Raw genomic sequence first — 16,662 nt, 5'->3', positions numbered from 1 at the left:
CAATTAGTCTAGAGCTATTTGAGGACAATTAAGGGGTGGTCAGTATTGGCCCATGTTTTGGTATAGCCCCCATATAGACCTACATCCAGAATTTTAGAATCCGGCTGACCACAAATAGTTCAGGCGAATATGGTGTGTGTCGACTCATGTTTTGGTATAGCCCCCACATAGACCGATCTCCCGATTTAACTCCTTGGGCTTCTAGAAACCGTAGTTTTTATCCGATTTTCTCGAAAATGTAAATATACTGGTATTTTAGACCCTGAAAAATCTGTATCGCAATTATGTTTGCCGGTCGATTTGATAAGGCATCGATATAGACCGATTTAACTGCTTGAGGGTACACCCAAAGAAAAAATATTTTCCTCCGGAATGAAATTTTAGACAAACGAAATTCCCCTTTCGTATAAAGTCTATTCGGTTAGAGCAAATTAATCCGAATTTTTTATAAGCGATTCAACGATTGTCTCTAAAATGTGTGTCAAAAAAACTTTGCTTGTATAAAACTTCGTTCCCCAGAAAAGAAATCTCTTCTTTCAGTATAGCAGGCGCACTTATAATGTTTGAAACTGAAAGTAAAAAAAATCTACAAATTAAAGATTTCAAATCAAGGCGTTATTTCATTATTTACACGATATGTTTATGATGTCTCTAAAACTCAAACAAAATTGGTTCTTATAAATCCAGAATCTGATCTAGTCTTCATAGGTGGAATCTTTAAATTTATCTTCGGGAAGCGTACTGGTTGAACTGATTTGCTTGAGAGAATATTTGTCATCAAACCCCCTGAAATTCTAAAATCAAATAACCCGCTACGACGAAGAGTTTTCAAAGTAAACTATTATATTTGATTCATGGTGGTGGGTATTTAAGATTCGGCCCGGCCGAACATACTGCTGTATATACTTGTTTTTTTTTCTTACATCTATTTTTTTATATTATTAAGTGACTTTTTACAAACACGCTTTATTAACACTACCCTTATTTTTCTAATTTACAGGTTCAATAAGAACTTCTTTATTGGCCGGCTCTACATTTAATGTTACGTGGCACCTAGCATATCCTCACAAGGTAAACGGACTTCCTGACCCATATTTGTAAAACTTTATCATATGTACACGAAAAAAATTTCGTTAAAAGAACATTATTTTTATACCCACAGAATGGTGATGAGGCATAATAAGTTTGTCATTCCGTTTGTAACAAATAGAAATATCGATTTTCGACTATATAAAGTATATATATTCTTGATCAGTGAGAAATTCCAAGACGATATAACCATGTCTGTCTGTTGTAAATACACACAACAATAATGAAGAAATCTTATTGAAATTTCGCACAATCTCGTCTTTTGTCTGCAGCCAGGTCAAGTTCTTGGGCTTATAGAAACCGTAGTTTTTATCAAATTTGCCTGAAATGAGAAATCTAGAGGTATTTTAGGACCATAAAGATGTGCGCCGAAAATAGTGAGTATCGGGCCATGTTTTAGATAGACCCCATATAGAGCGATCTCCCGATTTCACTTTTTGGGTTTCTAGATACCGTAGTGTTTGTCCAATTTGCCTGAAATTGATAATCTGGAGGTGTTTTAGGACTATAAATAGATGTGCAAAATCGGATTTTAGTTTTTGGGATTCTTGAAATCATAGGTTTTATACAATTTGCCTCAAATTGCCAGTCTAGAGGTCTTTTAGAACCATAGATAGGTGTCCCGAATATATGGTGTATCGGTACAGTTTTTTATATAGATCAGCTTGGGTTTATTATAGTTTATATTTGATTCATGGTGGTGGGTATTTAACATTCGTCCCGGCCGAACCTACTGCTGTATATACTTCTTTAATGATAAATATTCACAAAAGTCTGATATTTTCTATGCGCAATGTATAGGAGAGTTGTTTCCGATTTGCAAATCCTCATACATGGACGAGAAAGCAACACTGGTCAGGATGCAACGCTCAAATATTAGTTCGAAATAATATGAAAGCACAATATTATTTACGAACTTTGGCTTTGGTTTCCTCTCTCTCACATTATATGTTTGACTCCTAAACAATTTGTGTCGGTCTTCTTTAAAACATGCAAAAGTAATTGAGCAATTTCAGTAAATTTTAATTTTTGCAAGATTGATTCAAGCGCTCATACATTTTTTCAATATGTCGGTCCAATTGAATGATGTATGTATTTTTCTTACAATATTTAATAGATTGTTTTACTTATAAATATTTAACGACATATATCATTGCCATAATGGCATAACAGACTTCTCCAATACCGGTAGCTGAAGCTCCGCTCGGTTGTGGATTTGGATTTTCGGTTGGTGTTGGTTCGGGTGAATCACCATCATTTGGTGAAAATCTATTACAACCTGGCAATATACTAGGATTGCAAATTAGACATTCGTCTGAATGCGCACATGTCGTTTGATCCTCTATGGTGGGAGTACAGCCTCTCATGATTCGTTCACCTTCCTGTACAGTGTAACAATAAATATTGGGGGTACGACTTATGTGGCAACGTGTAGGTTTGATTTTTAGAGCAGCACCGTGAGTTGCACAATTAGGATTCTGAAGAATGCAAAGGGTACATGATGAATTAGGTAACAAAATTTCATTTCAACATCTTTGTTAGATTCATACCTGTTTGGAGTCACACTGTACGCATTCATAGCTACTTGGAGCCCATACATTGCAAAGATTTTCAGAGCATTTATGGCACTCCTTGAGACTATCGATGGTATTTCCTTCGCATTTGTTTCGCAACTTTTCCGGAATATTTTCCAAGCAACCTTGAGCTCGAATAGTCTCTGAAAAGTATTCAAAAGAAGTAAATATTAATCAACCTCTTGGTAGGGGTGACCATAAGAAATTTACCTCCTTCATATACCGTAACACAAACGCTAATATCACTGTGACATGTCTCCACCTCTTTATAGGTGGTTCTTTGGCAGTTTATACCCTCACATTTGTAACAGGTCCGTTGTACCGCAATCACTTGCCTTTGGATGCTCGAAAGCAGGATCCACAGGAAGAGATTTTTCACCACCCAGATGGGGTCTAGGGCCAATCGATGTACGAACTGCATTTTATGACTTTCAATTGAAGATTAATTACATTTGTTATCATGTTGTTGATAATATACCGACAATACGAAATTGGCGGAATTGATTAGAATTTTCCACAGTGCATATCAAATGACACTTTTAGAGATTAGATCGCTTATCAATGTTCACACTTATCTTAGGCTCCACTCTTTCCAAATGCAATTGTGAATGTGCCTATGAATATGTCAATGACTAATTTTCGCAGTTACAACGTAATAAACGTTGTTGCTTACATTATCTACCTCAAAGTTTTCATGTTAGAAATTTTTCCATAATAAATATTTTAAAATATATTTTTGCGTTTTCTATTACAAAATTGTTGCATTACACTATGAAACAATTTTTTGAAATTGAGAATAAATTTTTAAGGTGACAAGAACAAACACTATGCTCTGAATTGTTTTAAAAGTTTATATACATGTTTTTACTAGATTGGCCCGCAAACACTTCCGCTTGAACCCACGGATAAGGAATATAGCAGTCGATATTATCAATAATATTCGGTATTTATTTTGATTCCACGGTCCATGAGTACGAGCGGAAAGGAACTATCGGCCGTTACGGTGGCGCTTGAATTCTGATGTCCAATCGAAAGTGTACATTTTCAGCTTACCTCTGTGGCAAGTAATTCCGAAGATTTTGTTTGTTCACTAACTGTTCAACTTGGAATGGCTTCTCATCGGTGTTGTTGACGTTTTTTTTTTCGTCCACTCTTTGGACACGATACAATACTGCCAGATGCTGGAGGTCACACAATCAAGCTTGAATTCCATCAAGAATAACTTTATTTCTGTAATAGATCAATATGTTTTTGTAAGCTTGAAAACAATAAAATGAACTGTCACTGGAATAAATCCGTCAGCTTTCAGACGAGCGGTTTAGAAATGATAGCAAAATGAAATAGCCATAGATGTAGACATCATGTTGACGGTTCATATAACGCCTCTATGCGATCGCCTAATTTTATTTCTTGAACATTCAATCGAAAATTCTGTTTCGCAAATAAACCCATTGCACATTTTCATTTATGATGCATTGAGAAGACGCAAACTGGCATGACAAGGACTATCTACTTTTTGTCAAATTTTTAAATTAGAAGCTGGAGTTTCTCTAAATTGAAATATTCCGCTGCACTATAAATTTAAAGGCCAATGGCTACACCCAAAGAAATTTATTATCGAACACAGCAGACATTAGTCTACTGAAAAAGGTAAAACAGTCACTGTTTGCTGATGTAGCAAACATTATCTGCTACACAGAAAAAAGTCACTTGTAAACTTATATTTATTTCCAACAATTTGTTTTGTTTTGGTTCAGTTTTAAAATTTTGTAAGAAATTTTCCCCAGCTCAACGAATTTTTCTTTATTTCAAGTATGTCAATGAAATGAAAATGTAATGTATTATACATGACTTTTCTGTGTATTTTTTTTAAATTATTACCCTTAAACATGTATTAGTTTGGCTGAAACAAACAAAAAAATTAAACTAGGAGCTTTTGTAACACAATAAATAAAGACAATACATTAAGAATATACACTGAAAAAATATTGTCGTGAGGTCAAAGATTTCATGTCTTTAAAATACGAATGCAAATTTTGCTTAGCATAGAAGACGCATTTCTCTAAAATAAAGTTTTTTCCTTGTCCAAAAGTCGATAAACTTTTCAGTGAAGTCGTATTGTCCTTATAATTAAGTGATTTGACTTAAAAATTGATATCATAAAAAATACTTGGGCTTAGGTCAACTTGACTTTAATAATTCAGAAAAATTCTTTAAATTTAATGAAATTGTCTTTAAATTTGTTGTCTTTTTGCATCTTGACTACAAAGCAAAAAATCGTCCAAATATAGGACATGTTTTTCAAAACTTTATTTTAAAGAAGTCTTTTACTTGAAACATAGCATAATTTCTACTGGAACTCGAATCTTAATTTGGAAAATAAAGTTGTCGTTAACTCGGTTTTAAAGGACTTTGATAGCATATGAAGAAAAAAAGCTGAGAAAGCGAAAATTTAAAATTTGATTCCTAGAAGCAAGTACACAAAACCCATATGTAAAAGAGAATTGTGTCTTAAAATTTTCCTTACTTGTATTCTCCGCTTCTTTGGCTCGGAATCAATACCAAATTTTTTAAAGTAAAGACAAAATCTTTGAAACAGGACATGCTTTTTTCAGTGTATGTATGTTGTATTTGCTAAAAAATTTGATGATGATTTTACTTTTTTATTGACACATGTTGCATATGTTCCTCTATTATCGACAACAAAATATAATGTGACTTGCCTTTTTTTTTGCGGCGACCATGTAACATTTTTCCCTGCAAGAAAAAATAAAATTGTCATCATCTAAAATGTTATTATATTGATAAAAAATTTTTTGTTTGAATCAAAAGTCAATGGTCCCGATCTAAAATGTTATGATATTCGTCAAAAATGTTTTTCCTACTTAAAAGAACACGGTCACAGCCTAAAATGTCATGATCTTTATGAAAAAACTTTTTTCGTCGTCGAAAAAAGGACGCCACTTGAGAAAAGAAAACACAAAATTAACTTTATTTATTTGTTTTTATTATACCCTCCACCATAGGATGGGGGTATATTAACTTTGTCATTCCGTTTGTAACACATCGAAATATTGCTCTAAGATCCCATAAAGTATATATATTCTGGGTCGTGGTGAAATTCTGAGTCGATCTAAGCATGTCCGTCCGTCCGTCTGTTGAAATCACGCTAACTTCCGAACGAAACACGCTATCGACTTGAAACTTGGCACAAGAAGTTGTTATTGATGTAGGTCGGATGGTGTTGAAAATGGGCCATATCGGTCCACTTTTACGTATAGCCCCCATATAAACCGATACCCAGATTTGGCTTGCGGAGCCTCAAAGAGAAGCAAATTTCATCCGATCCGGCTGAAATTTGGTACATGATGTTGGTATATGGTCTCTAACAACCATGCCAAAATTGGTCCACATCGGTCCATAATTATATATAGCCCCCATTATAAACCGATCCCCAGATTTGGCTTGTGAAGCCTCTAACAGAAGCATATTTCATCCGATCTGGCTGAAATTTTGTACATGGTATTGGTACACTGAAAAAAAAGCATACTCGGTTCCAAAGATTTTGTCTTTACTTTAAAAAATTTGGTATTGATTCCGAGCCAAAGAAGCGGAGAATACAAGTAAGGATACTTTTAAGACACAATTCTCTTTTAAATTTAGGTTTTGTGTATCTGCTTCTAGGATACAAATTTTAATTTTTCACTTTCTCAGCTTTTTTTCTTCATATGCTATCAAAGTCCTTTAAAAACAAGTTAACGGCAACTTTATTTTCCAAATTCATACTCGACTTCCAGTAGAAATTATGCTATGTTTGAAGTAAAAAACTTCTTCAAAATAAAGTTTTGAAAAACATGTCCTATATTTGAACGATTTTTTGCTTTGTAGTCAAGATGCAAAAAGACAACAAAGTTAAAGAGAATTTCATTGAATTTAAAGAATTTTTATGAATTATTAAAGTCAAGTTGACCTTTGCCTATAAATTTTTTCTTTCATGTTAAGATACCCATTTTTAAGTCAAATCACTTAATTATAAAGACAATACGACTTCATTGAAAAATGGATTGACTTTTGGGCAAGGAAAATAACTTTATTTTAGAGAAATGCGTCTTCTATGCTAAGAAAAAATTGTATTCGTATTTTAAAGACATGAAATCTTTGACTTCACGACAATAGTTTTTTCAGTGTATATGGCCCCTAACAACCATGCAAAAATTGGTCCACATCGGTCCATAATTATATATAGCCCCCATATAAATCGATCCCCAGATTTGGGTTGCGGAGCCTCAAAGAGAAACAAATTTCATCCCCTCCGCCTGTAATTTGGAACATGGTGTTAGTATATGATCTTTAACAACCGTGCCAGAATTGGTCCATATCGGTCCATAATTATATACAGCCCCCATATAAAACGGTCTCCAGATTTGACCTCCGGAGCCTCTTGGAGGAGCAAAATTCATCCGATCCGGTTCAAATTTGGAACGTGGTATTAGTATATGGCCGCTAACAACCATACCAAAATTGGTCCATATCGGTCTATAGTTATATATAGCCGATCTCCAATCACACAAAAATTGGTCCATATCGGTTCATAATCATGGTTGCCCCTCGAGCCAAAAATAATCTACCAAAATTTCATTTATAGAAAATTTTGTCAAAATTTTATCTCTATAGAAAATTTTGTTAAAATTTTATCTCTATAGAAAATTTTGTTAAAATTTTATTCGGTTCATAATAAAATTTTCATCATTGTCAAAATTTTATTTCTATAGAAAATTTTGTCAAAATTTTATTTCTATAGAAAATTTTGTTCAAATTTTATTCGGTTCATAATCATGGTTGCCACTCGAGACAAAAATAATCTACCAAGATTTTATTTCTATAAAAATTTTGTCAAAATTTTATTTCTATAGAAAAGTTTGTTAACATTTTATTTCTGTAGAAATTTTTCAAAATTTTTATTTCTATAGAAAATTTTATTTCTATAGAAAATTTTTTTAAAATGTTATTTCTGTAGAAAATTTTGTCAAAATTTTCTGTCTAGTTTGTCAAACTGAATTACATACGTATTTGATCGATCTTTTTTGATTTAATATATACCACGTATGGACTTACTTACAATTTAGAAGATGGTGTTAGGAGGTTTTAAGATACCTTGCATTCGGCAAGCGTTACCGCAACTTAAGCAATTCGATTGGGGATGGCAGTGTTTAGAAGAAGTTTCTACGCCGTATTGGCCTGGCCGAACTTACGGCCGTATATACTTGTTTATTTATAAACTAATTCATTGTTTATTTGTATTTATAATGTCGTGCAAGCAAACATCACATATTTTTACACACTCTATTTTGGTTCAATTTCAACAATAAGTAATCATTTCATATTTACATGGTGCCCATTAAATGTACAAACACAGACATCATGTAACTGCAAATAAAAACAAATTATTGCATATAGCAAAATGTTGAACAAAAACAGGTACATTTTTTTCAATTACACTTCCCTTTTTTTGTGTTCACAAACCACGTGTCACTTCTGAATAAATAAATTAACACAAAACATAGTAATTCCGTATCCTCCGTCTATTCCAAGCAACAATCAACACACGACTGACGCGTGTGTTTATGGCCATGTAATGGTTAGTATAGACATGTCTATACTAAGACATAAAAATACTTTTTTCTCTGCAAAAACGTAAAAAATTGAATGGTTTGCGGCATTTGAGAACCATTTAAATGCTTTTTGCCAACATATATTTTTCCGCTCAAAAATTATTTTTAAAAAGGCAAAATCCATGGTGTCCGCGACAATTACATACTCTAGATAAGCATTAAATGGATGCGGCAACCATGTCCAAACATGTTTTTCTGTGCGTGTACTAAAGTAGCAAACACCAACTGAAAGGTGGGTACTATGTTCAATTTTCATGCTGAAAACCAGCATATTTTCAGGGTTACTTTTTTTTAATCAATTTATTTAGTAATATTAAATGTTTCAGAATCAATACTTTGTATCTTTTCCGTCCATAATTTGACAAGACTTGATAAAAATGTAATCGGCTTCATATATATTTATGCATTTTTAATTTAGTGTTTTGGTGAAAAAACCGAACATAGTACTCACCTGAAGAGTTTTTTATTTATTTGTAAGAAGTTCTCAAACTTTATTGGCGGTGTTTGTGGAACTTTAATTTAAATTGGCATTTATTTATATAAGTGCAAAATAATTCTAATAGACTTTCTTGTTGAAATATGCATCCTAGTATTTTTCATGCAAAATGTTATCTTATTATTCACTATTATGTTTGTAGCAAAATAAAGTTCCATGGACAAGCCCTTGAGCGATAATTTCAAGTATTTCGAATCGTATCACTCAGAAGTAGTTGATATCTGATATCACACACACACAGAGTCTATAAAAGAGTATGCAGTGCCCATCCAATTATACAATTATTGTGGTCTTTAAATGAACTAAGTTAAAAAATGCAATCAAAATTTATATTTTTATCAGCCATAATTATTGGGCTATTCTTAACTACAGTATCGGCTAATAAACCTAGGACATGTTACTCATGCAAAGGCATCAATTGCATACGCACCTCTAGATCAACGACCATACAATGTTCGGATCCTTTGGATTATTGTGTCACCATCTTTGACAAGTGTAAGAGTAGTTCAAGAGGTCAAAATTGAATTAATTCTCCTAACCTTTTTGTAGTCAAGGTCATCCAAAAAGGATGTTCATATGAGATTCCTGAGCATTTGCGCCGACGTTGTGACACCCACTCACCGGAGTGTCACAAATGCATTACAAATCGTTGCAATAATTTGGGACAAGAAGAATATTTGTGTGTTCAATGTGATTCCAGTAAGGTGACTGTGATAGTGCATATAAAATATTCAAGTACAAATTTAATATAGATTTGTTTTGGTCTCTTGTTAGAACTCAAAATGTGCCTCTGCTCCCCATGATTTGGAAGCTGAACGGTGTGCATCTCCCACCGCTCCAAACTCTTATTGCTATGTCCAGTACGATGGAGAAGTTACAAAACGTGGATGTTCCACTACTGTTGTCGAACAAGAAACTTGCTTTGCCAATGCTAATTGCTTGCTCTGTCTTGCTGGTGATATCCGTGCTTGTAATACAGTAAATTTTGCAGCAGGATCTAAAGCTTATAGCATGTAGAGAGAATACTAATTTCTATATTTATATATTTAAATAAAAAATGAATGCTGGAAAAATGGAGCTACACTGAAAAAACAAAGCATGCCCGGTTCCAAAGATTTTGTCTTTACTTTAAAAAATTTGGTATTGATTCCGAGCCAAAGAAGCGGAGAATACAAGTAAAGACACTTTTAAGACACAATTCTCTTTTAAATTTGGGTTTTGTGTACTTGCTACTAGGAAGCAAATTTAATTTTTTCGCTTTCTCAGCTTTTTTCTTCATATGCTATCAAAGTCCTTTAAAAACGAGTTAACGACAACTTTATTTTCCAAATTAAGACTCGACTTCCAGTAGAAATTATGCTATTTTTCAAGTAAAAAGCTTCTTTAAAATAAAGTGTTGAAACACATGTCCTATATTTGAACTATTTTTTGCTTTGTAGTCAAGATGCAAAACGACAAAAAATTTAAAAACAATTTCATTAAATTTAAAGAATTTTTCTGAATTATTAAAGTCAAGTTGACCTTAGCCCAAACATTTTTTCTTTCATGTTATGATACCCATTTTTAAGCCAAATCACTTAATTATAAGGACAATACGACTTCATTGAAAAGTTTATCGACTTTTGGACAAGGAAAAAAACTTTATATTAGAGAAATGCGTCTTCCATGCTAAGCAAAATTTGCATTCTTTTTTTTAAAGACACGAAATCTTTGATCTCACGACAATATTTTTTTCAGTGTACAAAAACAACAAATGTCAACCGTATAGATGACGCACAATGCCTGCAGCTTTGGTATAACCGACGTTGCGGTCGAAGCGCTGTTTTGATAAAGTCTTTATTGAGGCATCGGCATAATTTCAAATTGTCTGCCAAAAAAATTAATAGAATGAAAAGATTTATATAAAAGAACATTTTTTACTACAAAGTAGGTTCTAAATCCTATTTTCTTTACGTTTCGTAAAGTCGGCAGAGAACTGAACTGGGTGACGCCGACGCAAACTGTATTATATTTGAGAGAAGCGCCGACAAAAACTGCATGATATTAGAGAAATTTCCTCATGACTGCCACCTACTGTCGCAGTTTCGCTTGACAGTTTCGTTCTCTTGTTTTCTTAATACTCTCTGTGTGGCACATGAACGGGTACCCCAAAAATTTGAAATGATTAAGTCTAAACATAATTCAATTGTGTATTCGGAGAAATAAACAGAGAGCGACAAATATACATGAAAATGAAAATTTGTGTTTGTGTTGGTAGCTGCATTTGTATGAGTATGTTTTTTTTATACCCTGCGCCTCAGGGTATTATAAGTTAGTGCATATGTTTGCAACACCCAGAAGGAGACGAGATAGACATATGGTGTCTTTGGTAATATTGCTCAGGGTGGATCCCTTAGTCGATATAGCCATATCCGTCAGTCTGTGAACACACATAGAACCCTATAGATTTTGGAAGAAATCGGTTCAGATTTAGACATAGCTCCCATATATATCTTTCGTCCCACATGCACTTACAGTGCTGTTCAAAACATTTGCAACCACATTCCCTGTTGAAAACAAACCGTAATTATAATGAAAATAAAAATATTAAAACACAAATTTTAATGCAATGTTGTTGCTTATTATGTCAATTTTAAAGATTCAAGGAAATAACGGAACTAACGATAAAGGTTTTGTGATAATTTATAATTTTTTAAAAAAATTAGAGTTTTTACCTGTTCAAAACATTTGCAACTAATATTAAGTGTCACATATATTTAAAAATAATTAAAGTATTTGTAACTTTGAACGATAAATGTTAATAGTTAATACTATAGCCATGCCTTTTGATTACTTCTGCGCAACTTTTTGCCATTGGTTAGGATTAAACGGTCAATGATATCCTATGGCTCAGGTTCAAATAGATTTCGTAAGCCTTTTGCAAAAATTTCGTACCAATTTTTTCATTTTACAGCTTTCCAAAGCTTGGTTTATGACTTGTACTTTAGGCGACTGAACAGGCTAGTCAAGCACCCGCAATTTTTCATCGGAAATCCACTGTTTTACCACGTTACACGTGTCCTAGAGGTCATGATCGCGCTGAATAATCCATGCAGATGGCATTTCCCGGAATGCTTACGACAATATCACATTGTAGACTTCCGACAGCATAATACCCTCGACTCTATAAATCGGGCCAATAACTTGTCCAGAAAAATACTCCCAGAGCATAATATTGGCCCACCATGATTGACGTAACTTTTTGCATTTCTTGGATTAAGGCTTTCCTTGCAGCCTTCGTACTAAATTTCTACCATCCGATCCATGCAAGTTAAATAGCACATATCCACTGCTCCTGAGACCATTTAAAGTATTTTTGTGAAAATTGAAGGCGAGCTAAGCTAGTTTTCTTTGAAATAAGTGATTTTTGACATTTTTGTATAATTGCACTCCGACTTCTAATGCTCTACATCTGATCGTTATGGTTAATATACCCAATTTGAATTTAATTTTTGACCTCTTTGGATGATATTGGATTGAATTGTTGCATAGTTCTTTTGATTATATGATCTTCTTTTGGCATAGTCTACCCAGTGTACAGTTTTGGTGCATCCACTGTTTATAACTCGAGACGCAGTTGGTTTTTGCATATTGTACACTTCCGAATTTCGTTTTTGTGATACCCAACATCATCGATAATTTGCTTTTTATTATGTTGATTATGCTTATTGCCGGTAGGGCATAAAGGCCTATGACGACCAACTTATGACCAAATTAGGCAATGAACTTAACGATATTCCTGCAATGATCTTTTTATACATTTATACAATCCATCTTCTTATAGGTCCAAATGTTTGGACAGCACTGTATATGGATGGCCCCAGAAGCCAGATTTTTACCCTGATTATCTTTTTGCACAAGGAATACAATTAAGGGCATAGTCAAGTATGCTAAATTTTATTGAAATCGGTTCAGATTTAGATATAGCTCCCATATGTTTTCCCTCATATGACCACAGAGACCAAAGTCGTAATCCGATTTACGTGAAATTTTGCATAGAAAGTACACGCAAAAAATAATTCTATCCTCCCAAACGAAATTTTAGACAAACAAAGCTCGTTTCTCATTTGCTTTTCATTGAAAGGAAGTGTATTTGGAAGAAAAGTATATACTGTTTGTGATAAACGTTTATTCTTTTCCAGGATGTAAAAACAATTTCATAAAGACTAACTCAAAAATTTTTTTCTGGCTAATTGCATTTTCCCTCACATCTTTCTCACTTCCACGAAGTTTTTTAGTTCTTAGCACCTTTTTCTGTAATACAAACAATGTAGAAGAAATTAATACGATTTTTTAAATTTTTTTTTACCTTTCGCCTGGACGGTGAATCGAAACGCGGACCAATCAATTTGTAAGCCAACACACTATCCACTGATCTATGTAGCCGTTATTGTCATCAATAGACAATTGCTTGCGGCGCCCACGAGCCGATTAAACAAAGTTTATTTAATAGAAAAGTACATTTAGTTGGGCACCGTGGAGCAGTGGTTGCTACGTCCGACTTGCATGCCAAGGGTCGTGGGTTCGATCCCTGCTTGGACCAAAGTTTTTTTTTACATATATTCCAGATATGGTCGGAAGATTCCGAAAAAATGTTCTACATTACATTCTACTATATTAAATTTTTACTATGAACTGTAAAATGTGTCTTATTAAAAACCTAAAGTCAGAAAAGAACAGTGTTTGATATAAACGAAATGGACTGTGTTGTTGGTTCAAAAATAACTTTTTTTATTGAAAAAAATAAAAATTTTGCAACAAACGATTTTTTTGGTGATAATGTATACTTTTCGAAGCAATTCAGAAAACTCTAACAAAAGAAAAACGTTTTCGGTACACGTTTTCCAAACGTTTTTTTCTTTGCGTGTAGAATTAATATTGGTGGAAATCGGCTCAGATTTAGATATAGCTCCCATATATATCTTTCGACCGATTCACACTCATATAGCCACAGAGGCCAAAATTTTACTCCGTTTTACTTGAAATTTTGCACAGGGAGTAGAATTAACTTTCTGGATATGCCTGCCAATTTTAGTTGAAATCGGTTAAGATTTAGATATAGCTCCCATATATTTCTTTCACCCGATTTTGCCACATATAACCACAGAGGTCAAAGTTGTAATCTGATGTACACGAAATTTTGCACGGGGAGTAGAATTAACATAGTAACTAAGTATGTCAATTTAGGTTGAAATCGGCTCAGATTTAGATATAGCTTCTATGTATATGTTTTTCCGATTCGTGAAAAAATTACCAAAATACCAATATTTTCCTTGTAAATCACCACTGCTTAGTCGAAAACTTGTAAAAACACTCCAATTTTCCTATACTTCTAATACATATCTGTCGACCGATAAATCATAAATACAGTTTGCTTCAAAATTTGTTCAGACATTAATGCTTCCCATATGTTTTTACTAACATTGTGTTCCACCCCAGGGCATTAGCCAACTTAAATTTTACGTCTATAGATTTTGTAGAAGTCTAACAAATTTTGTCCAGATCAGGTCAGATTTAAATGTATGTATAACGGAACAAAAACCTTTATATATAGCACAAATTTGACGGATTTGATATGGTATCAAAAATGTGGATCTACAAAGTGGTGCAGGGTATAATATAGTCGAGCCCGTCCGACTTTAGACTTTCCTTACTTGTTTTAATCTACATTGGGATCATTGTTTTCTTCTTATGGCATAGTATACAATTTTTTTAATTTTAGAATTTTTCTGCTCTGATTTCTTCAGATGCATGGTAGAAATATTATAATTCTAATAACTATGGCAATCCACAATAATAAATTCATAACAACACAGATTAGCGATAAGAACAGATGTGATTTCCATTTCGGTATTCAATGCAAGCAAATCATCTGAAATCAATTGATAGTAATGTGATCTTTTGTTCTTATTCAGATGAATGCATATGCGAAATAAATGAATCAGTTAATTGAAAGGTTTTAGATCACTCAGATCGACCAGATCTCATACGCATACATTGATTTCATTAAAATGAACTTATCTCAGAGTTTCGATTTGATTTGGCCCAAATTGCGAACATTTAACGATGGGATGTCCACGTATGGTACAAGAGATGGCGTTGCGGAAAAATCAATAACTATGGTGGTTCTCTGTGTAGGAAGCTATTTGTTTGGCATGTTGCCGGCTTTAATGACTCACGGAATGCGATTGAGATTCCCCTTGGTCACAACGCTGATGCTGTGTTTTGGAGCAGGAGTTCTGTTGGCAACTTCCTTAATCCATATATTGCCCGAAGTTCGTGAACAAATGGATTCCAATTGGGCCGAAATTTCTTTATGTGGTGGTCTTCTCCTAATCTATTTTATCGAGGAACTGGTCCATTATTTCGTTGGCAGTGTACACCAGCATACTCAGCACGATTCTAGAGAGTCTGGTAATAGGAATTACGAAGTTTTGAATAATGAGTCAGAGGATTTACCAAGCGACCCACATAATAATGAAAACATAAGTATTACAGCACGAAATGCATCAAATGGAGGTCAGATTAGAGAAGAGATCATACAGCAAAATAATCAAGCAACAACTCAATCAATTTCTTCGATAGGCTTACTTGTCGCCTTATCAGTACATTCTGCTATAGAAGGAATAGCCATCGGTGTTCAGGATACGCCTTCGAAAGTTTTATTTCTACTGGGGGCTATTTCATGTCATAAATTCGTTATGGCGTTTTGTTTGGGCCTTGAACTGTCTTCCAGAGGACCGGGTAGCTTAAAAGGTCACTTAATTGGAATAAGTGTGTTTGCCTTTGGAGGCGTTTGTGGTATTGCTTTGGGAATGCTTCTCGTGGATATTCCATGTTTGGCATTATCAGTCACAACATTAGCCGTAGTACAAGGTTTGGCGGGAGGTACATTGCTCTACGTTACCATATGTGAGGTAATACCCCGAGAAAAGGTATCGTGGCATGAAAACCCAAGCTACAAAATGGCTGGTCTTGGTCAATGCCTAACCGTGGCCGTGGGTTTTACGGCAATGACTTTAGTTAGTCTTTACCTGAGTGATGAAGATGGTAGGAACCTATGGAAGGGAAAGACAATCAATTTAGGTTAAGTATATTAATATAGCAATTTATCTTTACGTCGAATAAATCAATTTGTTGTTAAAAAATAATTACTTAAAATATTAACCAAAGGGGTGTAATATTATTGTAGTACATGATAGTTGGCACAAGGTGTTACCAATCCAAAGGACTACATTTCTTATGTGAACATATTTTGTAGTTATTCAGATGATGAAGTTTCAAAATGTGTCTTATTGAAGACTTGAATTTGGTGCTTGATACAAACGAAATATACTGGAACAAAAATTATTTATTTTATTGCACAAATAAAAATTGTATAGGAAAAAAATATTTGTGATAAAAGTTTGAAATTTCCAAGAAATAAAAAAAAACTGTAACAAAAGAACAACATTTTCGACACAGATTTTCCAAACGATTTTTTTCATTGTCTGTATCAATCTGCTAAGTCCCTAACCTTTTCAGATATTGGTATAATCTTGCCTAAAACAAATGATTCGTTATATTAGCCTGTCTTGTCTTCACCGGGTTCACATGCAGGCCTCTATATCTTCCCCAGTCACATGCCTCCTTGCACGCAAAGAAAACACGTTTGGAAACCGGGTATCGCAAACGTATTTCTTTTGATGCAATTTTTACAACAGAAAATTGTTTTTATACCCACCACCATAGAATGGTGACGGGGGTATTATAAGTTTGTCATTCCTTTTGTAACACATCGAAATATCAATTT

General features: G+C 33.8%; 4 protein-coding genes across 6 annotated transcripts in view; 3 read left to right on the top strand and 1 right to left on the bottom strand.

Moving 5' to 3' along the window:
• Positions 1-16,662, top strand: part of nahoda (DOMON-like domain-containing protein nahoda) — a 167,747-nt gene that overhangs the window by 117,839 nt on the left and 33,246 nt on the right. For all 3 annotated transcript variants that reach the window (XM_075309393.1, XM_075309392.1, XM_075309394.1), the window contains exon 4: positions 1,001-1,071. In XM_075309393.1, coding sequence (XP_075165508.1) covers positions 1,001-1,071 — 71 coding nt within the window. The remainder of the gene's footprint in view (positions 1-1,000; positions 1,072-16,662) is intronic.
• On the bottom strand, positions 2,089-3,118 carry LOC142237929 (uncharacterized). Its single transcript, XM_075309397.1, has 3 exons — positions 2,874-3,118; positions 2,640-2,806; positions 2,089-2,567 (listed from the first exon to the last, which is right to left on the bottom strand). Exons 1-3 carry the CDS (start codon positions 3,082-3,084, stop codon positions 2,217-2,219), a joined length of 729 nt encoding a protein of 242 aa, XP_075165512.1. The 5' UTR covers positions 3,085-3,118; the 3' UTR covers positions 2,089-2,216.
• Positions 9,104-9,944, top strand: LOC142240505 (uncharacterized). The gene is made up of 3 exons (XM_075312201.1): positions 9,104-9,326; positions 9,381-9,535; positions 9,606-9,944. Exons 1-3 carry the CDS (start codon positions 9,146-9,148, stop codon positions 9,846-9,848), a joined length of 579 nt encoding a protein of 192 aa, XP_075168316.1. The 5' UTR covers positions 9,104-9,145; the 3' UTR covers positions 9,849-9,944.
• LOC142240426 (zinc transporter ZIP1-like) lies at positions 14,768-16,021 on the top strand. Its single transcript, XM_075312135.1, has one exon. The coding sequence runs from the start codon at positions 14,882-14,884 to the stop codon at positions 15,959-15,961; it is 1,080 nt and encodes a 359-aa protein (XP_075168250.1). The 5' UTR covers positions 14,768-14,881; the 3' UTR covers positions 15,962-16,021.

The sequence above is a fragment of the Haematobia irritans genome, chromosome 5 (assembly GCF_050003625.1).
Source record: "Haematobia irritans isolate KBUSLIRL chromosome 5, ASM5000362v1, whole genome shotgun sequence".
In the NCBI taxonomy this organism is placed as follows: domain Eukaryota; kingdom Metazoa; phylum Arthropoda; class Insecta; order Diptera; family Muscidae; genus Haematobia; species Haematobia irritans.
This window is presented reverse-complemented; position numbering and strand designations above follow the sequence as displayed.

Coding starts and splice junctions, on each gene's coding strand:
- LOC142237929 (XM_075309397.1), bottom strand. CDS start 3,084: ATGCAGTTCGTACATCGATTGGCCCTAGACCCCATCTGGGTGGTGAAA. Junction 2,807..2,873: donor TGTTACGGTATATGAAGGAG/GTAAATTTCTTA, acceptor AATACTTTTCAG/AGACTATTCGAGCTCAAGGT. Junction 2,568..2,639: donor TACAGTGTGACTCCAAACAG/GTATGAATCTAA, acceptor TGCATTCTTCAG/AATCCTAATTGTGCAACTCA.
- LOC142240505 (XM_075312201.1), top strand. CDS start 9,146: ATGCAATCAAAATTTATATTTTTATCAGCCATAATTATTGGGCTATTC. Junction 9,327..9,380: donor TGTCACCATCTTTGACAAGT/GTAAGAGTAGTT, acceptor ACCTTTTTGTAG/TCAAGGTCATCCAAAAAGGA. Junction 9,536..9,605: donor TTCAATGTGATTCCAGTAAG/GTGACTGTGATA, acceptor GTCTCTTGTTAG/AACTCAAAATGTGCCTCTGC.
- LOC142240426 (XM_075312135.1), top strand. CDS start 14,882: ATGAACTTATCTCAGAGTTTCGATTTGATTTGGCCCAAATTGCGAACA.